This window comes from Gasterosteus aculeatus, chromosome 14 (assembly GCF_964276395.1).
Source record: "Gasterosteus aculeatus chromosome 14, fGasAcu3.hap1.1, whole genome shotgun sequence".
NCBI lineage: Eukaryota > Metazoa > Chordata > Actinopteri > Perciformes > Gasterosteidae > Gasterosteus > Gasterosteus aculeatus.
In genome coordinates, this window is record NC_135702.1 from 9,573,324 (window position 1) to 9,597,032 (window position 23,709).

Here is a 23,709-nt window from a genome sequence, read left to right on the forward strand (position 1 = left end):
GCAGGGGAAAATAAATTATGTTGCATCAGAAGGAAAATGTGCTAAAAATACGGCACTGTCAAAATGTAGGGCTCTCCTGGATTAATTGAAAATCCCCTTAACCGGATTAAATAATTTTAGGGACTAACTGTGGTACTCTCAACCACACACACACATGCATGGACACGCATGAGCCCCCACACATAAGCTGATGTCAATATCAAATAATTACTCATTGTGACAAGGACGTGTAAGCAGCGTGATTGCAAGTGTTTTCTGTGTTGTAGTTAAAGGCTAAAAGCTGTGAAACTGTGAGGATCAGAGTTGGAACGGAGCAAAAAATGGAATAACTGGTCGCATTGGGGTTGAAATTGAGGTCCCACAAATAATGCCAGTGGAATTGAAGTTTGGGAAGTTGTTTATCAGAAACCTTTTTAGTAAAACATCTGAATATAATAGTAGTATCTCAGCAGGGGTTCCTTAACCCCACCCGTTGTGGTGTAAATCTACAGAGACGATGCAAGTTGGTTCGACCCCTTCTAAATATCTCAACAACTGCAAAACTAAAATTGACCTGGAAGCACCGCAGTGCCTCAGTACAACTTCACAGAGCTGCTGCTTGGCTGTAAAATCTTAGTCTTGTTTCCGATGATCAATTATAAGCCATTTTAAACAGTGCGGAATTGTTTACAGAGCGCTTTAGAGAAAACATTTGATCAAATGAAGTATTAAATATAGTCTCCAACTGCAGGCGTATACCTTCTATTAAATTAAATACGTAAATCACTATATACACTTTAATTTACTTAAACGTATATTAGTCCGAGTAAGTGAATGCCTGTGCTCTTTAAAGAATAGTAAGATTGAAATTACATCTTGAAATTATATCTTTCTTTTACAGCATTCACAATTCCCACAATTTTGTTGACATGCACTTTCCGATTTAAGCTATACCCTGTTCATTAATGCCAGCAACATCACTATCACATGTTTGCGTGTCAGTGAAAACGTGGCATCAATCAAGGCCCGGTTCAATTAGTGTGGTGGCTTAAGACGAGAAGAGGAGGAGCAGCATTATGCAATCTGCTGTCGTTTCACCCAATTTGGCAGACGGACAGAAAGGTCCAGACTGTGGTTGTGTCGGGGAATCTCTCTCCAACAAACCATCCTCATTCGTGTCCCATCCTCCAAGATGCCCGTCTCCTATCGGCAGCGATACCTCCTCCGATAGTAGCAGTGGAGCCGGCTGATTAATTCAACAGAGTATATTTCCGCAGCTCGCTTCACACGCATACAGAGAGAAAGAGAGAGAGAGTATAGGAAGAAAATGCGTAAGAAAAAGGGAGAAAATGATGGAGGGAGGGTGTTAAGGAGGAGGGTTTTCGGGGGGTGGGGAGAGAGTGAGAGAAAAGGGAGGATAGGAAAGAGAGAGTGTGTGCAGAGGGGGCGGAGGAAAGGAGAGTGAAAGAGCGAGAGAGACAGAGAGAGAGAGAGAGAGAGAGAGAGAGGGAGAGAGACACGCAGGCCCTGGAGCTGCTGCTGCTACTGATGCTGCTGCTGATGCTGCTGATGCTGCTGCAGCCGTTTGACAATCCCCCACCCAGAGAGAGCGGGCAAGAAGGGAGGAGATCAGAGCAAGGAGGGAGAAGGAGTAAGCGACACCTCAGACAAGATGCTGCCGTGCTAGCCAGCTCTCACGGTAAATACCAGCCCTTCATCATGACTCTGCTCCCCCCCCAACCCCTTTACTGCCGCCGTACGTCTCTGTGCTTCCGTTTGATTTAGCTCCGTGCAGTCCTATATATAGTGCACAGGGTTAGCATAGCCGAGCGGCTGGGGAAAAGCTGTCTGTGCAGCTGCGGCAGGAGGAGGAGGAGGAGGAGGAGGAGGCGGCGGACGTCCACAGAGAGGTGGAAAGCAGGATTTGTGCGTTTTGTCTCCACCGGGACTTAATGGCGAAGAAGAAACCTCCAGCTCGCTGTGGGTCTTGGCTGTAGTGGGGCCACCTGTTTGGAGATGTGTGTGTGTGTGTGTGTGTGTGTGAAAGGGTGGTGGGTGGGGTTACGGTACATGGGTCTGATTGTGTGTTTGTGGCTCGGAAAGGTTGGTACATGCATATGATTGTGTGCACGCCTCTGTGTGTGTGTGTGTGTGTGTGTTTGCACATGGATTCTAAAGTGCAGGACAGCGCTGCCTTTTGACTGCTGTCATATTTACAAATCTAATCCTGTGCGTGCGTAAAAAGAACAGCGTATGTAAACACATGTTCACTCGAGCCCTTAGAAACACTGGGAGAGAGACGAACGTGTGATGCCTTGTCAAACAAATAGATTTTGTGTGCGTGCGGGTGTGTGCTTTGACGTTATTGGCTCTTGCAACCCAAGCTTTTCCTGGTTCCCGGCTGCTGAGGGGTTGCCAGGTGTCGGTGATGAATATTAACCAACTTGTGGCTGAGAGACATTTATTTATCCTCATGAGGCAAAACTCTCCCCCTAAATTGTGTGTATATTGTGTGTATATTGGGTGTGTATTGGGTGTGTATTGGGTGTGTATTTTCATGCTCATGGGAAGAAGAAGTCTTTACACTCGTTTGACAGTTTGCTAGCTGGAGGTAGAGCATTCTAACACAAACGCCCTCCCATTCCTACCTGCACCTTCAGTTATAAGATATTGATCAAACCTTACGGTATGATGGGCTGAAACGGAATGAAACTCGTTCTTTTCATGTGTCACTGCAGCCCTTGTAGCACGGTAGGAACACCGTAGTCCGTAGTCACGTTGTGTGCACAGAGTCATGTGTGAAATTTGCAGCGTCGTCTATGTGGTAGAATGGAAGTTGCTGTTAACTGGTCATTTGTGGAAACGAGAAATCAAAACCACCTTAAACGGACAATCATTTAGCAACTGCTCTGTTGGATGAGGTCGTGCTACTCTACATGCGTAGAATAAGTGTGTGTGTGTGTGTAGGTTATAAATGATCATTCATATGTCTGAATGTATGGCTGTGTGGGTGGGTGAGAGACAGAGGAGAAAGAAAGTGTTGCTTATCGGTCTCTTTCTGCAGTATTTTGCTTTGTGTGAGAAGAGTGTCACTTTCTCTCTGGACTACAACTTTCTTTTTTCCAGTTTCCCTATTTTTACCACATCATGTAGAATCAACCTATGCTGTGGTTTGTTTTGTTGTCGATTCTGTGCACTCACTTCATCCGTTCTGCAGGTTTAAATAGCAAATCCATGTTGAGTTTTTGTTTGCATGCCGGCTTACATGAAGACAATTCAAAGGGCACCAGATGTGTTGGACGTGATACTCGATTGCTGCTTTTTACAATCCTGACACACCTGAAAGAGAACAGTTTCTATAGCAACCCAACGGTCCCTCCCCTCAACCCCCCACCCCTGAGTGTGCGTTTGAAACATGAGTTTTTTTTAATGCACAAACACATGCCTAAAATGAGTGAGTGGTGTATTGATCGCTGGCCTACACGTGTTGATGTCATCTGGCCGGCGGGAGAAGCAGAGAGGGAAACAATAAAGGAACATTTCCTCTGCGCATCTCCTGGCAGCTTTTCAAGATACACAGAAGTTGTTTTAAAGGCAAGAGACAGAACACTGCAGAGGGGTAGGGGGGGGGTGGGGGGGGCAAAAAGAGAAGGGTGGGGCAAAGGAGTGTAGGCGGTGAACGCATGTCTGATTTAAGTCTAAATGCAAATGCAGTAATGGCTGGAGATGGGTCTTCTGCCTTTTACATCCCTGTATCAGGTCACTGGATGACATCACTAGAAGCCTCTATTCCACCCTGAATCAAGTTGTATGTTATGTTTGTTGCACAAGTTGCATCATACTTCTAGTATAGTGTTGCAGACCAAAGTGCCTTTTCAAAAACTATATTTAGGACCTATTTGATTTTGTCTCACTACATAATTTCACCCTGGCAGTGCAAGGATAGGTGAGCCCTTTAGCAAAGACACACGCTGCGTAACGGGCTGTTTATTCCGCAGCACTAATTGTCTCCCACTGTCTCCTGCCCTTTTTTTTAGGTTGACTTCTCCCTTCATTTTCTCCCCTTTCTTTCCTCTTTCCTCTGGGTTGATGTCACACTTCTGTCCTCTCGGTTTGTCTAAATAACTACTCGGTTCCCTAAACTACACCTGCCTATTGGCTCTGTCTTTTCTGTCTTTTCCCCGCATTTCCCTTCACTCAACACTTCCTTTCCCTGGCACTGTTATTTCAGCGCCACTGGTTTGTATCTGGATGGGCTTGAATGATTAAACACAGGACACCAAGGAGAGAGAGAGAGAGAGAGAGAGAGAGAGAGAGAGAGAGAGAGGTCAAACAGACCAGCCTGTTTGGATACAGATGACAGGACCTGTGCTTTTGTAACTGTCACCTATTGCTCGGCGCCACAGAGTCCTGCTCTCTCGAGACCTAAAACTCGGTCACATGCATTTTCAGCGCACTGTTACAGCACACATTATAGAGGTTTCTATATCGCTCCATGTGATTGAATCCTGAGTGTAATATTAAGCACAAATATAAGTCAAAATAATAATAATACAACTTGTTTTGAGCCCTGTGGATGTGGACTTTTTGTGGTCTGCAAAAGATTTTTTTTTATTACTCATTATCCCTATTTTTTATTTTTAAGGAATATTCTTCAGACGTTTGTGATCTTGATGAACAGAAGTCTGTGGGGGATTAAAGGTGATCTGCCTATTTTCTTCAAAGGATAGCATAACTCTATGCTCACCGCTCACAGTAGCTTGAGCAATACTAATGAAGAATAAATAGTTGGTAGATGTTTGTTAAAGCAATGATTCATTTACGTACGTGCCTCAAAGTAAAAGTATTTAGTGTAAAATCACAAAAGGCTAGGAAAGACACATATTGCAATGCAAGAGCAACAAAAAAAAGAATAAAACGACCTCAGAAAAAAGGACAATATATCTGTTAAGCAATGTAAATAAAGAATATTTAGGATCCGCTTCAGTATTCACATCAAAAACTGCTCCCAAGTTTACCAAATGCTTCTTTTTTCACACAGCCAGTGACTTAAATGACGTATCATGAAAAACAAACTATTTCAGTGCTCGGGCACATGCGTACGGGTATCTGAAATCCCCACCAACCCATAGAAGCCCGCCACACCCCCCTCAAACACACGAGATAGCAACTAACAATACATTACATTTCATTGTTTTTTCTCATTCTGAGCAGACTGGGATTACAGAGCTTCTCAGCCGCAGGGTGAATTCAGGTTTATTCAGTCCGACAGAATGAGAAACCCAAAACAAGGGTATGACCTTGAAAAAGACCACATGTTTCCAGTGAGTCACTTAAGAAAAGCAGTCCATCTCTGATAAATCGCACCAAAAACTGATGTGATGAGTTCTGAAATATTCTGGTAGCTGATGCAAAGAGGCCAACACTGCATAACCTGCTACCTACGATTTGTTTTTGTTAGACCGTCTGCAGCATTTGAAGATCTGCTGATGAGTAAAAATAAGGCAACTATTTGAAATAGTATCTTCTGTGCGTTGGTCTGGAAAGGAAGTCTCTGTCAGTGTCTTGCTAGCCTACTGTACATTTTAGCAACTGTGCAATGGGGTCGGATGTAAATTATTTAGCACCTTTTGCTGTACGTTTTGCTGCAGATTGGGGGTCACGTGTGTCTGTGTGCCTGTGCGTTTAAGCGCCAGCTCCTGCGTGCGTTTTGTGTGTGCACGTGTGTTTTCTGAGCACGGGGTTCCACCCAAAAGCATTATGCGAGCATGAAGGTCCATCGGAGCACATGTAATCCCTGACCAGCTCTTGGGCTCCTCATTAGCATCCCACTGATCTTCTTCAGAACGTATTTTGCAAGCCTCTGCTGTTCTCTGTGGCCTGAGGGAACAATAGGTCCTGTTCACATCAAATGTGTTATGTCATCAATGTGACTGGGAGCTTTGCTTCTCACGTCATGGGAGCCCTATTTCACTCTCTGGCCGCCTGCTCCCTCAGTATGCACACACAACGCGTGCACACATTTCAACATGCACATTCCCTTGCCCTAATGCCCCCCCCCTCCCCCCCACCCCCCGGGGCATGTGCATTCTCAAGAGAGGCGAGTGTTTCCCCCGGAGGGCCGTGCATATACTGTGCAGCTGGAGCAACCTCTCCATGTCATTATAGTACATTATGGTAATATGCTCACGTGGACCATCTCTTTTTACACATTCTGTCCATCCAGTTGGTACAAATTGCAAATTGCGTCTTTCATCAAATTGTGCTTCACGTGTCATTTTTTGTTTTTTTTGCGTTTAACTTTGTATAACTTTGCTAAACAAAATGTAAGGCCAACAATGTGACAACTGCTTTCATTCACTTATTCAAACCAACCAATCGGAACGTGACACTGAATTAACTGATTCACAAGCGTGATGCTACTAACACGCTAAAACATATCTACCATAGAGTTGCTTTCACAAATTGGCTTCTTATGTGGCTCAATTTTCAAAAGATAAAATAATGTTTGTGTAAAAGTGCGCTATAGGCAAAGCAAGTATGATGTTAAATGTTCCCAACACAAAGACGCGGCGAGAGGAACCCGGGTGACGGCGGCGGCCTCTCCCTGCCTCTCCTCCGTCTCCTCTCCTCCATAAAGCTCCCGCTCTGCACACCCACACGTTAAAAACGCACACGGCAGGACGTTGAGCAACCAGGACGTTCAAACCAAACACAAGTTGTTTGATTTTTCGCTCGCGATAAAAAAGGGGAGCAAAATTTCTAACTACATTTCACGCAAGGCTCTTCGTATGTGCTCAGATATGAGTCTTAGAAGACGTCTTGGTAAAAGCTTGACAGTGTGTTTTTCACTTGGCGCAGAGTACAGTGTGTGCAGGGATTCCGTCCCAGCGAGAAGATTTGATTTGTGCATAAAATCTTTGCTGCCACGTTGACCTGATGTAGAGCCTCTCGGGCTGGAGACATTAATATTAAACGCCTGTGACTGCGTGGGCTTTCCAGTCAACCTCCAGTTGATCCACATTGTCAAATCTGCCAGCGTCGGTCACATATTTCATATCGGAAAATGTTTTCAATCCTTTATTTACACATCCACCAACAGCAGGGGGTTTCCGCAAATTACCCGCGTGTTATTCTCCAGGAGAACTTTCCGTTTTAACTTAAGATAGAGTGTGTATTTGTTTATTATGAGCGGTAGCACTCGCCACATGAATCATTTTTTGGAGATTTTGAATCCTTAGGAAAGACGAGAGGTCTGGAACACTGCTGAATGCTCAAGTGCCTCAGGCTGATGCACGCCTGGAGACGCTAGTTATGCAACTCATTCATGCACAAACACACACACGCACGCACGCACACACACGGATGTACATAAGTCAACTCACATGGCACTATATTGATGTTACCCACTGCCATCTGCGTCCACACTTTACACCACAGAAGTAGTAGAGGAGTAAAGTGGACATTTGACAAGTACGGAAGAAAAGCAGATGATAGTTTGTTGTTGTGATGACGCTGCGTCGGCCATGAAGTGATCTGCTAGATTCTTCTGTAACAAGTGTAGCATTAAAGCATAGCAGAATTAACAGGCTAGCAGACTAGCTTGTTTATTCCAACATGATGCAATGCTACAGCATAAATTAAACCAAACAAAGTTGTCCCTCAGTTTGGAAAAGCGGCGTCCTGTTTTACACTCGGACGCGTGGAGTTAAGTACTGAGTTGTTCCATTTCCCTCATTTACTCTGACTGACTATGTGCTTCATAACGTTTCGGCTCCACTCCACGTTTAAGCCGTTAATGCAAATCCTCACACAGTGAGTCTGTGACTTTCCGTAAGTCGTTTTAGTTTACAGGGGAGCTCGCTCACTACGATCGTCGAAATGTCGGCGGTGCTCATACAACACGCAGCTGCTCTTACCAGCCTGCTACGTAGATTACAATGGAAATGTCTCTTTTTTCATTTCTATGGTTAAAGCCACACAAAACTACCCTCTTGGTATCCTGGCGCTGACAGTTATGTGTACACACGCGCACACACACACACACACACACACACACACACACACACACACACACACACACACACACACACACACACACACACACACACACACACACACACACACACACACACACAGATTTGCCACACACACATTTATGTTTTCTGAATGAGGCACCTGTTGAGACAGAACAGAAGTTAAAATAGACACAAAGGTTTGATCGGTGGCATTATGGCAACATCACTCACTGAGGTGCGGTGTTGATGGCAACATCCACCGCACTTCATTATAAGCAATAGATGAGGAATGCCAAAGGTTGCATTCCAAATAAGAGGGCACGCATGAACTCTACGTGACTTAAAGGTCAAAGGAAATCACTGCTCTGGGAATGTACTGAATGTACTGTATCAATGATACAGTATTTTGCATTGTAACAATTTTCTGTAGTCTGCAGAAGAAGAAGAAGCAGATGTTATCTGAATGTTACGTGGGGTAGAAGTCTCTTATGAAAAGGAGGCCTTCAGAGGACAAACTCTGTGTTGTACATCCTCTTTTATGCTGCAGTCAAGACCTTGCTAATTCTACATAATAAATCTGCCAAATGTCCCTCGTTGTCACGACCACTTCCTTATTTTAGTATGGCTATATCTTGAACAATGCTTCAAGGTCGGTGATCCATTATTGTGAAATAATACTTGTGATTCTACAGCTACGTGGTTCCAAAGTTGTCATTATTGTATAAATACCTTATAGTGCAACACACATTACCTCATGATAATGGACAGAAGCTCAATTCTCTGCAAGTTAAGACGCTCACCAATGTATTTGCATGTACCCTTGAAGTCGAACAAATGTCTTCATGCATCTCCTTCATCGACGAAACAGAGTTGATCTTTTGGATATTTCAATATTGCATTTGCCAGTCTGGATGTCTTCTTCTCTGCGACCTCTGATGGCGTGGTGGCACTCTTTTTCTCACTTTAGCGCTTCCAAGTGTGGATCAGCCGGAATAATGGGAAACTGTTGGCATGGCAGTGTCTTTTGGTGCCCAATCACTTGAGCTAACACCATCCCTTCTATTTCCAGCACCACTTGCTGTAATCCTCCAGCACCGCAGCACCGGTTAAACTATGGATGTCATATGCGATGGCTCAACGCTGCAAACAATATCCGGTCCATTCTTAACAACATAGCATCGCAGTGTTAATAGTGTTTATTTAATTGGTTTTGAAAAGAAAAGTCAATATGGTTCATGTTCCTTAATTATGTCCGTCAACGTGATTTAAATGTTTTACGTGTGAATACACCAGCTTTTCCTACACGGATCCACAACAGTTAAGAAGGGCCCAGCGCTGTGGGAGCTGTCCATGGTTCTGAACGGGCAGCTGATGTTGCAGCAGCTATCAGTGGTGGAGCAACCGTCATGGCTGTGACTCCATCGGCCCATTCTCCAACCACACTACTTCTCCTCTGCTCCCACTGAAGACAACTGACGTCGTCGGTGTCTTTCCGCCCACGGTTAAGTGGAACAAAGTGTTTCCCCGTGACATCTGATTAATGACAATCCCCCTGGGAGTTAAGGGAGAGCAGCAGCAATCATCTACCCTCAAATAAAAAAAAATTAAAAATCCCATTTAGAGTCAGCAGTAGAAATTTAAAACTGCAATTACTTAAACAAATATAGCAAATCCAAGAGCCTGTCCGTGTAATTTTCTGTGGCTATGCAAGAGAAAATATTTGAATGTTGCAATTAAATTCCATTAATTGCTTTTTAATTCTTAAGTGGCACATCGGCAATTCAAACGCATTAACATTTCCTTAAATATTTCTCAAGCCTGCATGGAAATATACAATGTGTTCAAGAAAAACAAAAACAGCAATGAGGACGGCAGTAAATTTTGTTAAATAAAGTTGGACGTGCTCTTTATTAAATGCCTTAATTGTCTATATTGTTAAATAGTGCAGCTCGGAACCTTTCCCCTCAGCATGACATGATCACATGATCACAACCACGTGTGTGTCAGTGTAAAATAAAGTACGTTTTGTGCAGCCTGGTTGGCTAGCTATTTCTGCACGTTTCCAGTCTTTATATTATGCTAAGCTAAGCTAACTCCTGGTCGTAGCTTTATTTATCGTGTGGTATTAATCTGCTTATTTAACTCTCATCAAGAAAATTGAGTGATAGCTGATAGTTGATAGCTGATAAGTGAATGAAGAGATGTAACTATTCCGTTAAAGCTTTCTGAGATCCAGACAGTTACTTTTCCCTGGAACATAGTGAGCAATACTGTTATTGTAAGCTTACCAATTTCATTCTCCAAAATGGTACAAACTAATACTCCTAACGCACTGATGTTGAGAAATTGAGATCTGGGAATCTCTGCAGATTAGATTCTGGTACTTTAGAAGCTCAGTGAGAGGCCACATTGAATCCAGCAGATTGAGAGCCAGCAGCTAAATTAGTGGGTTTTAGTAGAGGATGATAATCATGGTGGTGATGGAAAAGGGAAAGTGTGTGTGTGTGTGTGTGTTGGAGACGGGAGCTAGACTGAGAGAAAAGACAGAAGAGGAAAGAAGAAGTCCAAGTGAATTAGTCATTAGTGGCGTTGAGGTCTCTCCTCCTAGCGTGTCCATTCCTTCTACACACACATATGGCTCTCAAATTTCACAACCACACACAGATTCACGCGCACACCACACTTTATGTGCATAGATGTCCTCGGGAGTGCTTTTAATCCCCTTTTAAAGAGTTCAGTCCTTCAGAGAAGGTGTATTTATCAATTCATTTATATATTCCAAACAGATTTTTCTGTTTATTTGTGCATGTTGATGGTTGGAATTGTCGCAGGAATCTGTGTGCGTGTCCCTTGACTTAGCAGTGTAGCGGTGTGTTTACAAGAGGTTGCAAAGTGTTAAGCAGAGCTGTGAACGTGTGATTCACTGGAAGTGGGAGGAAGCGGAGACGCAGACATCATTCCTCGGGCCCATTAAAAGGAGCTTTTGAAAGGTCATTCTTTTTTATTTTTCTATTTGTCTTCCTCTCTTTTTGTTACCACGGCAGCCTTAAGTGAAAATTTAAACATCCCTCTGCTCAAACTGTCTTAACCCAAGCCGTCCATCACTTCCGTCCAGTTGTCTTCACATCCATGTTTCGCTCTGCTGTCAAAAACGAGGCCACGTCCCGTAGTGTTGGCGCAGAGGGCGGCTGCAGCTGGCACCTCGCGACGTCTCACGTCTTCCGTAATCACCAATCAAAGACAGAAGGAACCAGACTGTTTCAGGCCGGTGCGGTTTGATACAATTGCTGCAGCTCTGTGCGCTGCGCTGATGTGATGCGCAGGTAGCGTTACACAATGCGAGCAGGGTGTGAACTCGTCTCTGTGTCGCCTCTCGTCCTTTGTTTGTTCTCTATCTGTGTCTCTCGGTGTCGTCCTCCGTCCCTCTGCCTGCCTGCACACAAAGAGAAGGGTGAACCTGGCTGGCCCCTCGCTTCTCTTCTCTGTTTTTTTTTGCCCCTCCCTTCTCCTCTTGGCAAGGGGGTTTATTGAGTTTCTTCATTTGTCCTGATAAATTTGATCATAAAGCTTCTTGTCTTGCGCAGCAGCGGACGTACTGTACAGTGTCTGAACTCCTCTTTTGCGTGAGCATATCGTAGCACACCACATGTGTGTGAGGTGCATCGCAGTGTTTGCATCCTCGTGGGACTGAAACGACACCATCAGCTGTGCTTTATGGAGCTAGAATGCATCTTGCCAGTCGGGTGTTTTTTTTTTTTTATGACACTTGGCACGGCAATTGGATTAAACCCTATTTTAGAGACTATAAGATGTATATTTTGAGTTATAAAACATTAAAAAACCCTGTTGGTCTTGAAAGCCACCCTTATAACGTGCCAGACGTACAACGAAATTACAAGCTGCTTTCCAAGCTTTTTTGTATAAAGTGCTTGTGCTTTTATAAATGACTTGTGGGGATGCTGAGAATGACAATCAACAGTATGAGCTCAGTGCGCCACCTCGAAGTGGTGTTATGCGCCAGGGTATGACCAGTCTCTTAGATGCTCAGCGCTGCGATAGGAGGAGAGCGATGCCCTAGTTTGAGTCTGCCGTAATTATGTAATGCTCGAGTACCTGCAGCACCAGCAGCATGACAACTTCTGAATGTGCATCTGAGCGGCAGAGGCTGCAGAGAGGAGACATTTCTTGCACGTGGCATGCAACTTAATCTCGTCTTGAGCTCGTCACATTTTTGACTCGCATTAAAGCGCTCGTTCGCTTATTCAGCATTCAGCTGACATATCGAGCACTCCCTCTTTTGTTCACTCCAGCTCATTTGTCTGTTTCCTGGAAATTTCTCCCTCAACTTCTTCTCCATCGCTCTCTCTCTCCTCCCTCCTGTGCCTCGCCCCCTTCCCAATGCTGTACACCAAATGGAGAGTGACAGTGTGCAGCTGTGGGTTTTTTTTTCTCCAGAGAGCATCTTAGATAAAAGCTTAGCCCCCCCCCCACACACACACACATATGCGTACAGAGGGAGGGGAGGGATCAACCCTAACTTGCGTATTTCCTCGGTCTTTATATAATAGTTTTAAGACGGAGTTGCGCTGGTTGGCTTGCATACGTGATGCCGTCAGACATGAAAGTCTTTGCAGCGAGCGAGAGGATGCGTCACAGATGTAACGACACACTGAACTCCCTTTTGTGTCTCTTGTTTGTTTATAGGGCAAAGCTCCACGCTGCCTTGCAGGAGAAACATCGTCTGAACCTTGAGCCGATTAACCGAAACCTGTAGACAAGCGAGTATGACCAGGTACGACACCATACGGGCAGAGTACACACACACACACACACACACACACACACACACACACACACACACACACACACACACACACACACACACACACCAGGCCGTGATCAATGGTAACATCTACTGTACACCACACCAGTGATGTACACTAGCTGCTACGTAACTCAAGCACAAGGTGTTATAAATGGCTGCAACATCAGTCATATGTTGCTGTCTGTGATCCGTCTCTGCACATCAATAGACTTTCATTTTTTCTTTTCTTTTCTTGTCACCATCATGCGCGTGTAGCATTACTTCCTCACCCACGAGTGCACCGTCACGTCTTCCGTCTTTAACATACACATCATCGCTACGTTTCCTTTTCCATCACCGTGTCCTCACTGGCACCGTCAGCCAGAGTCTCCCACTTCACACATGCACGCATAAACACACACACACTCACACACACACACACACACACACACACACACACACACACACACACACACACAGACCCAGATGGAGACAGTCTGTGATGGTAGGCGATTAGCCACTCTGGCGCTAATGGTGACTTTCACAGAGGGGGCAGATTTGACACGTGCCCAGGGACTAAGCTCGGAGCTTGTGCTCCACTGTGTCGCACAAAAAGATGCCATCTGTGCACAGACAAGGTGGGCACAGAGATGAAAAGGAAGCGTGTCTTGTCCCGCCACGTATATACAGTATGAATGAGACGCGACTGGTTTGTGAGACCCGACCTGGCAGCCTGTGGTGGACGGAGCGTGAGGCGGAAATGAAGGAAATGAAAGAACGGAAGAGGGGAAATATTATAAGAGAAAGTAATCACAGAAAAGAAATTGCAGTCTCTGTAGGGGCTATTTTTCATATGTATCTCTGACAGCTTCAAAAGGAAATGTATTGACTAAAGATCACAGTGGGCTTGTGTTGGACTTAACGTTCAAGTTGTTGTTTCCACCCTTATAGAATTGCCTATGGAGAGTCAGGGTGCTGTGCGTTTACCTTGACAATTAGTCATTTTCGTTGTGAACAGGACAAAATATTTGTCAAATATGTATTGGATTAGACTTGTATTTTTGGGAAATGGTAAAACAAATGGTTTTATTACCAGACCACTGTCTTTCACTATTTATTTGATATCTTTCTCTGTTCTACGCTACTATTAGCTTTCAGATGTTAAGGTTGTTTTTACTTACCTAATTTTAATCATCTTTATGTACATAGAAAAATGATGATTTTGCTCCTTGTGCGACGTGTTTTATCTCAAATAAATGGAACGAACTCCTTCGCTTTGGTGTAGTTTTGTGCACAATGAGCACGCAAGCTTCTGTATTGTACCCTCATCTCTTTTGCTAGTTAATGAGATGACTGTTGGACGGCTGAGGGATGGTTTTGCCTGGTCTTATGAGGCCACCTTGAGAGGAACCAGCTTGACTCAAGGCCTCTGACTGATGAAGGAGCGAGAGGCAGAACGCTTAAGTCAGCAGCTCTGTCTCATCAAGGCTAAATTGAAATGTGCTGATTAATTTCTCTTCAGACTGTGAACTTCCAATCAAGCCTCCAGCAAGAAAAGAAAAGCCACTATTCATGAATGTAAAAAGTCGGCACAATGCGAGAACAAACCTCATAAAAATTGCATGTTTCTTTTGCTCTTTGAAAAAATTGAAAAAGGCCACATTTACTCTCAAGTAAAAAAAAACAGGGACGAAATGAAAGTGTTCCTCCTCGCTTTGTTGTTCTTCTGTTTACCCGTGTCTCCGCTGACCTCTTTCTTTCACATCCCCGTTCTTCATAATCCTCATAATCTTCCCGTTGCTCTTTTTCTTGGCGTGCAGGTGCGATCCGACTATGAGCAGCTGAGGCAGAGCTTTGCTGTAGTGAGCCAGCAGAGACAACGTGGACACAACGTGGACACAACGTGGACAACCTGGGACGGGTTCTAAAGGTGTTGTTTACTTTCATCCCATATCGCCCTGAATACAAACGTCAGTAATCTGCTTTTCGGAACCACGGATCCTCGTTTCTCTATTTCAATGTGTCCCCCTCCACCCGCATTCTGCTGTGTGCGTAATTTAAACCTTTTAGAATTGTTAATTCATTTCGTTTTATGACCAGTCATGCATAAAATTACCTCACTTAAAAACAACATTTTCGCATCTCAATATTACTGAATCGCCTCAAAAAAATACGCGAGTACTCCAAAATTGTGTCAGTAATTAACCCTTGGATTGAACGGACAATTACAATTTCACATTTTTTATATATAAGGCATTTCCTATCTCTCCCCACATTTCATCGCCTTTGGTTATAGATCCAATAAAAAAAAAATTATTCAATAAAAATTGATAAAAAGTTAGTTCAAGGGTCAATATCATAAACCTGCTGTAGTTTCTCCCATTCTTGTGGAGAAGACTAGTGAGCGATGTGTCTCTAAAGCAAACCCTGAACACCTCTTACTGATAAGTAGGAAAAGCAAAAGAATGACGGGAGCCACGTTTAAACCGCTTATCCTCCTTTATTTTACCATTCGTATCTGCGCTCGCTCATCCCCCCCCGGTGGTTCGGTTCAGCTCTCACCACTCCTCCGATTTGGAGTTTTTTCCTGCACTTTCTTTGCTGCCTATTTGTGAAATGTCCAAATCTTCCATGTGTTTGTTTTCTAAGAAAGCTTTGGAAGGACGGCGATTACACCTCATGAGGTGAAGTGTCATCGGATTCACGGAGAAGCTCTTTTTTTTCCCCTCCCGGTTTATAGTCTGCCGATAGTAATCAGACGCAGCCTCCCAGCGCCGCGAGAGGAACTCTCATTACGAATCTTCGCCTCCTCGTATCTGCTATCGATTGTCTGTCAGTATATTTCAGAGAGAAATGTACCCGTCTGAGAAAAACTGACCTGCTCTCTTGTACAGCAAAGAAAGCTTTGTCACTTTCTCATTGTGTATTGATTAAGCAGACAAAGGTACTGTTCAGAGAAAAATGACATGGGGCAATGTGGGTGGAGATGGGGAAAGATCGGGAAAGATGCCAGACTTCTTCAGTCAAAGATAACGACATACGGCACTGCCGATCTAGGCTTTAAAGTTATTTAATCGGATAACGGAGGAATTCTTTTCATTAGCTTTTAGCATTAGCTTTTTTAAGAATGTACAACAGCTCTCTCTCATGCTGAAGGTCTAAAGGACAATGTAAATACAATTGTAAGTGAAGAGGACAGTCCGTCCATATGATTAGTGGTGGCGAATGTAGCTTTGAGTCACCAGCCAGAGAGGAGGAGACGGCTCCAGTGGTCCTAAAACACAACTTCATTCATCAGACCAAGCGCAGCTCCTTCTCCTAGGTACCACAAGAGGATTTTTTCAACTTTATTGTCTCATTTACAAACCCGTTAATATCCTTCAACTTGGGTGGAGCTTCCCTTTGAGTCTGAGACATCACAAGTGACTTTGCCTAGAACAACGTCATAGCCCAACTCGTTTCATCAGGGTCCTGATAGGAGCCACAGACCCCCAAATAAGAACGGCTGGATGGAGTCTTAAGGGCCTGAGCTGCAGACTGGTTCAAAGAGTGTTTGCTTGAAAAGTAAATGGCTTCACCGATGGCGAGTTATAAAAAGTAGTTTCCACTAAGGCCCCAGTGGCAGCCTCTGAGCCGGCCCAATCCTCTGCAGCTCAGAGCCTCTCCCCGATTATGCAAAGAAGTCGCTGCCTGCTCAGGACACCTCGAAGCCACTCGGGGAGGTAAAGAGGCTTTTCTTTTTTTTTTCACGAGAGAGAGAACACAGAGAGAAAATGATGAATGTCAGAGCTTTTCAGGCCGTCTTTTGTTCTTAAGCCGTGGAAACATCTCACAGCCTTATCTCTGTTTCTGTAAGACTCCACGGATGGACGCTGTTTAGTTATGACTCGGCTAATTTTGAGAAAGGGATCAATTTAGGATCGGCGTGGACAGCTTCGTCTGAGTCAGTCCGGAGTACACGGCCGGTCGCATTTGATTCGCTTTGTCCTCACACGGGGGTTGCAAAAAAAAATCTTCCATTAAAATAAATAGTTACATTGCATTATATATTATCAATGTATGTTGAACATGACCACTTCCCCTCTCTGTTTCTCCAGCATATGCACACGGCTGTCGAGCTGAAGCAGCAGCTGCAGATAGAGCATGAGCGAGCGTTGGTGGCCCTCCACCCCAAGCAGAAGGAGGACAATCAACTGCAAAAGGTTAAAAAAAAAAGTACACAATTCTTCATTAAAAGCGCTTCCTCTTTTCATGCTTTTGGACATTATGCTCCGTTGTAATTGATTTTGCGATAAGAGCAGCAACGAAGTGAGGCTCCTTGTTCAGCAGCCGATGAGTCACTTTAGTGCTGAATCACTGTGGTTGGAATCGCTGCTACTGTATCAGAAAAGATAAAAGACCACAGAAACCTGTCAAGTAAAGATCCGCAGATTTATTTACGAAAATGCGGTTTAAGCTTCCAACACTTTTCATGTTGTTTAATCGTGTGACAAAGCCCTGACGACACCCAGTTAAATGTCTTTCATGTTTTATACTGGGATACATTCTTACTTTGCTTAGAAACGTAACTCCAGATATGAATTTAAATTACTAGGGCTTTTGATAGACCTGTTCTACGATGTTTAATCTGTCTTGAATTTGGAATTAATCATGCCTTAAATGCGCTCAGTCACCCTTATGTTCAACAATGTGGAGCCTAAAATTTCAGTTCTTAAAAACAAATATGTAGCTGTAAAGAATTAGATTTGTATTGTTAGGTTGTTATTTTTGTTCTCTTGACAGAATAGTCACAGTTTTTACACACCATACAAAGATAAAACAAAAAGCTAAAAAGACAACACTCACTGCTATAGCAGCCGCTCCTTGCACACTAAAATAAATCTGTTACTCCTCATCAGAGCCATCAGGAGGAGGCATCTCCTCAATTACCAGGGCTGTGATCAACCAGTTTATCGGGTTGACAGTATGTCAGCTGTGCGCTGTCTGTTCTACCTCACGGGCCTTCATCACAGTGTCAGCTGCCACGGTCTGTCTCTGCGCGTTCACTGCATCTTAGGTTACTGCAGCTGCCCCAAAGCACGAGGAACCTGTGTACCTGTTTGAGCTGCAACCTTACCGCAGTGCTGCTCTCGTGAAATATGCTTTGGATCTGTTTAGAGCTGATGAAATGAGACAGAAGGGTACTACGAGGGGTCCTACGTAGAAACACTACAAAACAAAGCATTTCATTTTAGCATAGAAGCCTTTTTTTTTTACTTTTTACTGTCCTTAAGAAAATAATCCCCTGCTCAGTTTATGTGTTGGCATCTCTATTTCTATACCGTCCTTTTGCTTCCTGTAGGTGGCTTTTGTAAAATAGTCTTCCAAACTTTAGCAGTAGTTGCAACCGGGCTGACCTTGAAAACTGACTGTCAGCGTGATGAAATCACCAACCGGCCGTGTTTCATCAGACGTAAGAAGCTTGTCACTGGCTCATCTACTCAAAAAATATTTTCTCATTTCACTCTAAATCCTTTTGTCGCGACAATAGGGTGAAGATTCCCTCTGCGTGTAGTTCAAGTGCGGTCATGTTATTATCCGCCTGAAGTGCTTTGATGCGTTTTTACTGAGCAAGCAGGCAGAGTTTGTCTGAGACAAACATCAAGAGTTTGGTCGGTTAAATGTGGAATTACTTACTTGTCTTCTGGCAAATCCATTGACTGCTTGTCTCTGTCACGTGCCTGTTTCTCATTACAAGTTCAGCAGGAATGAAAAACAGCTCGACTGTCCGTCGGCTCAGACACAAAACTAACCCTTGTTTCCACTGTCATGAATATATGGTCTTTTTTGTTTTCATTCAATTAGACTTCAGGTTGCTTTTGTATTTTCATCAGCCAGGATAAATATACCGTTGTTTTGCGGTTTACTTTCGTTGATTGTAATATCTATGAATCTATTATTGTTTGGTTCAATCTTCATTATGCCTTTTTGGTTTTACTTTACTACTTTTACTTTAATTTTTTTCCTCCTCCCCCTTTTTGTCTAAACAGAACATTTAAGGACAGAATGTTTCAGGTATTCAATTTTCCTCCATGATTTGCTTCATAAAACTGAGTATTACTACACTTGTTGTGTACACCTCACCCATCTTCCCTGACTTCCTCTGATGTACTTATGATATGACACACTTAATGTCTACAAAGTGTTACGATCCTCTTAACTTCTTGCAGTAATTAGGCTTCCTTATCAGAGTTTAACAGTGTTGCGTATCAGCAGCTGCAGCAATGCAGAGTGCAGTGGTTCCACTGTAACGGGCCGTTAAATGCTGAAACGCGGCTCTGTGGGGATCCTTTTCTAATTGGGTCTTTGTTGGATCAGATGAAACGTTGGCCGTTCTTCAGGGAGTTTCCTATCTGAACATTACATGATGACGTGATGGCGTACACCCCATGCATTGTGTGCGTATTTCCCCTCATGTTACACCTTTTCCCTCCTGCTTTCTCTCTCTCACTCGCTCTTGTGGCTTGTACGTCCGTTCGGCCATTAAACCCCCCCCCCGTTTTGTTGTTTTTCAAAGGTCAAGGTTTGTGACCTGGAGCGGAAATGCCGGTCACAGAGTGAACACTTCCACCAGCTGTCCGATGAGCTGCTGAATTTTCGTTTGCGATCAGATACTGTGGAAATCCTTCAAATTAATCCCGCCCCCACACCCCGGATCTCTCGCTGCTCAGAGAAGAACTTCTCCCGAGTCGCCCTTGGATTTAAAGTCCAGACAAAGACAGGTGGGTCGCGGCTCTCAACTCACAACCAAACCTCAGATAGATTCGGTATTGAGACACCAGGTTTAGAGCAGTCCATGGTGACTTTGACAGTCTTATGGGGGTAAATTGCTAAATCTGTTACTGAAACTACCACTGAGCTCCACCCATTCCAAAAAATAATGCCTGCACTCTAGATAAAAGCATTCACCAAATGACACGCGATCAAAGGGGCTGTGATCAGAATGAAATGAGAAACGAGAGCGATCTAATCCCCAGATGCTCACACAACAGCTGGATCAGCTCAGTCCAGAGGTGGACACCATTAAGGACTGCACTGCTCACCCGCGATCAATATCTACCCTAATTGCTCATAGGCCTGACGCATGACATGAACATGGTTTTAACACATTAGTATTCTAACGACACGTAGTGCAACCTGCACAGCCAGCAGATAGAGCCATATCAGCCATGTAGATTTATACAGCCTGGCACAGACCAGAGGTCTTTGAAGTGCTGGAAATCCTGTTTTATCTTTCTCTTAACTTGAAACACAGGGGCCACTCACTGATGCTTTGGGGATAATGCATAATATTACTCACTCTGCTGATACCGTTGTCGCATGTTGCTGCCTGACTTTAATTTCCTCAAGGAATTCAGCTGTTCACACTCTTAGGCTGCATTTTTCTATTTTGAGGGGAGTTGTTCAAGTGTGTGTGTGTGTGTGCCCCAACCCTCCACCCCACACGCAAGGACCTCAGTGGCATTTAAGGACAAATGCACTGCAGGTGCGAGGTGTGGATCGGCCTTTGCCATGTGGAGAGTTTGCAGTACACTCACTTTCAACGGGAGATCAATAACTGTACAGTGAGCAGCGAATTGGCGCAGGAGGAATGACAGTTGCTCTTTGTTTGCTATGGAAATCAATGTCTCCCAGGCGATGAGAGCGCGGCAAACCCGCCTCTGCTGATCCCTCAGCTCACGCCCTGCACGCCACAGACTGGGAACAGAAAGAGACCAGAACCGCCGTCTGTCAAATCCAGCACCGTGACAACGGACCGCCCCAGCAACCCTCGACAGCGCACCCCCTCAGAGGTGCTTTATATAACTTATCTTCAAGATAGTTGAATCCCAATTATTAATAGTACGCTGTTAGGAGATGAGATTTAAGGCTGGTTACGTTGCATCTATAGATGGAGGATGAGGCCAGCCCATCATCCAGGTCCAAGGCTCGCTACACAGGCCAGGTCCGCCTGTGCACTGCCCGATACAGGTGAATGAGATCAGCTTCAGGAATCTGTTGATTTTAGTGCGTCTTTAAAAAAGAAAAATCTAAATGTAAAAAAAGCTACTCTCATAAAATAAAGGGAACCCTCTCCTTTCAGTTACAACCCGTACGATGGACCCAACGAGCACCCGGAGGCAGAACTCCCCCTTGTGGCCGGGAAGTATCTGTACGTGTACGGAAACATGGACGATGACGGCTTCTACCAAGGTGAGACGTGAAACAAGGCTCAGAGCAAACATACATCATTTTTCTAAAAAAAGTTTATTTATAGAACTGAGCTTTATATATCAAAGATCACATTACAGTAGTTTGATGTTTTTCAAGTGAGCAGCAAGTGCAGCAGTAGAGATGCTCAACAGTCACAACAAGCGTGCACATCATCGCATATAGATTATCTCGCCGTGTGTCAGCTGACTCGGAATCTGTTGTATATATACTGTGTATATACACACCCATAGTGTTCCCTACTGTTCACTCTACAGTATATCTTGTTGACTTTGACATGACATCATGATCCAACCTTAATGTGAAAGGACTATAATGCTGACGCGATCATCACTGTAAACACTTTTGCTCGATTTTTTCAGGACAGTCGCAGTATTTAACCCCCACCAATGCAGTGCATGTCATACTGGTCATTTTAACCGTGTGACCTAAACTTCAGTGCAGTATTTGGCTCATGTTGCCGTGGTTCTCGTAGAAGCATTCATTTTGGTTCAATTTTTTATTATTAATTAATTAATTTGGTCATTGGACTGATCCACCTTCAGTTTGAGCTCGGATGATAGTGCTGTTTTTGAGCTTTATTTTGCTTTGGAAGCTCACTTTTAAATCTCTTTTAAAGCAATTAAAAGCTGTTCAACCTGTTCCTTTTAAAGATAGTCGTGTGCCCACTAGGTGTCTTTATCTTAATTTGTCTACACCGGTGAGTAAATATGCTCTTCGACAGAGTCAAGCGCACACCCTGTAAACTTTTTGTAACTCTTGATTGAAGCGATTTGCCGTCTAATCTCTTTAGAATTATGTCAGCGGCAATCCTAATCCCCCCGACTAGAAATCCTGCTGTCGGCGCACTCCGCCGCCGCAGTCACAGTCGTACTCAGCTGTAGTGATTCATTAGCCGCGGGCGGAGAAATTGCATGGTGTCGTGGAGGAGCCTTTGTATTTACCACGCAGGAGGGAGACGTGTGCCTCAGACCAAGCTGTTGTCGAGATGGGACCTTGGTCCCTTTTAGCCCGATGACTAATCCAGCCGGGCTCAGTTTAGTCATCAGCACACACAAACAAAACACGCGCTCGTTAGCACACAGAAGTGAACAGTGAACACACAGAAGCCCGCAGATGGTCTTAGGGCCTCTGTGGAGAAAGGAATTGAAGGACAAGATGATAGGGATGTTTTTTTAAAGACAGACTCCTTCTCTTTGGGGGGGGGGGGGGGGCTAGCTGTACTCTCCTCCTGCATTGACTGCAGCATACACCCTCAAAAGCGTTAAACTAAAGTTTACATTCTTCAAAATGTTTTTCTGAGTTCTGTGTTCACTGGAGAGACTACAAAAGGTCGCGCTGGAGCATCAGTTCATCTGGCATCTACTTAAGGAATAGCACATACTTTATGTTTACATATCTCCAACCGCTCACTGACTCACTCTTTCCCACCGCACAAGGGAAAAATATCTCACCGATGATTAAGTGTGTTCAGGTTACAGCTTTCCTTGTGTATTTTTCTCGTAAAGAAAGAATGAGCCTTTTTTTTTTACATTTGCATTTGGCATCACTGTCATGCTTTTCCTATAGAAACAAGACATAGGAATCATCAGGCCTTTTATTCATCAACGTGAACAGGTAGAGTCCCGCAGTTTGTTAAGTTATTCATACAACGTCTTTCTGTGTCACAGGGGAGCTGCTGGATGGCCAGCGAGGACTTGTTCCCTCCAATTTTGTGGAATTTGTCCAAGACAAAGAAAAACTGGCCATCGAGTCGGGGGAGAGAGGCGACGACCCGGGCCCTCTGGACCACATGCCCCTGGCCTTGATGGCCGGGGATGGAGGTGCCACCCAGGACGGCCTCTTGCGCTGCTCATCTAACGCCTTGGTTCCCTGCAGCAATGGGACAGGGGGGCCGCTCGACCCCGAGGACCTGGCTGAAGACGTTGTGCCTTATCCCCGAAAGATCAACTTGATCAAGCAGCTGGCACGCAGCGTCATCGTGGGCTGGGAGCCTCCCGTAGTGCCTTTGGGCTGGGGCAACATCTCCGGCTACAACGTGTTAGTGGACGGGGAGCATCGCGCGACCGTGACGTACGGCGGCAGGACCAAGAGTTTGCTGGAGAAGCTGGACCTGGACGGCGGCGTCCACCGCGTGGCGGTGCAGAGCGTCACGGACCGCGGCCTGTCGGATGAGCTGCGCTGCACCTTGCTGGTGGGGGCCAACGTGGTGGTCGCGCCGTGCGGCCTCCGGGTGGATGACATCCAGCGCGACACTGCCGAGCTGTCCTGGTTGCCCAGCAACAGTAACTATTGTCACAACGTGTTCCTGGACGGGGCGGAGCATGCGGTGGTGAAGCCGGGGAGGTACAGACTACGCTTCGTCAACCTGAAGCCCCTGACGGTTTACAAAGTGACGGTGGTGGCGCAGCCGCACCAGGTGCCGTGGCAACTGCCGCTGGAGCAGAGGGAGAGGAAAGAAGCCGGTGTGGAGTTCTGCACTCAGGCTGCAGGTCAGCAAAGCTCATCGCTATGCAGACACATTATCAATGCTTTTTAATAATTATTATATTTGAAACATAGGAAGGCTGGAGTTCTGTTTACGTCGGTTAACTGTAATAGCAGCTCTAATTTGTGACATAATGCCGTATGACTTTGAGAGAAGAGTACAGTACATCC

At 44.7% G+C, this 23,709-nt stretch overlaps 1 protein-coding gene across 9 annotated transcripts in view; it reads left to right on the top strand.

Annotated features, from left to right (window-relative positions):
* Positions 1-1,465: 1,465 nt before the first annotated feature.
* Positions 1,466-23,709, top strand: part of LOC120831938 (RIMS-binding protein 2) — a 35,711-nt gene continuing 13,467 nt past the window's right edge. For 7 of the 9 annotated variants that reach the window (XM_040197874.2, XM_078087935.1, XM_078087936.1 and 4 more), the window contains exons 1-8: positions 1,466-1,678; positions 14,622-14,731; positions 16,899-17,003; positions 19,358-19,562; positions 20,476-20,633; positions 20,732-20,811; positions 20,924-21,033; positions 22,722-23,543. In XM_040197874.2, coding sequence (XP_040053808.2) covers positions 16,902-17,003; positions 19,358-19,562; positions 20,476-20,633; positions 20,732-20,811; positions 20,924-21,033; positions 22,722-23,543 — 1,477 coding nt within the window. In that variant the 5' untranslated portion in view covers positions 1,466-1,678; positions 14,622-14,731; positions 16,899-16,901. Of the gene's footprint in view, positions 1,679-12,701; positions 12,790-14,621; positions 14,732-16,898; positions 17,004-19,357; positions 19,563-20,475; positions 20,634-20,731; positions 20,812-20,923; positions 21,034-22,721; positions 23,544-23,709 lie in introns of all 9 variants that reach the window. The other 2 variants (XM_040197872.2, XM_078087934.1) reach the window with 1 other exon arrangement.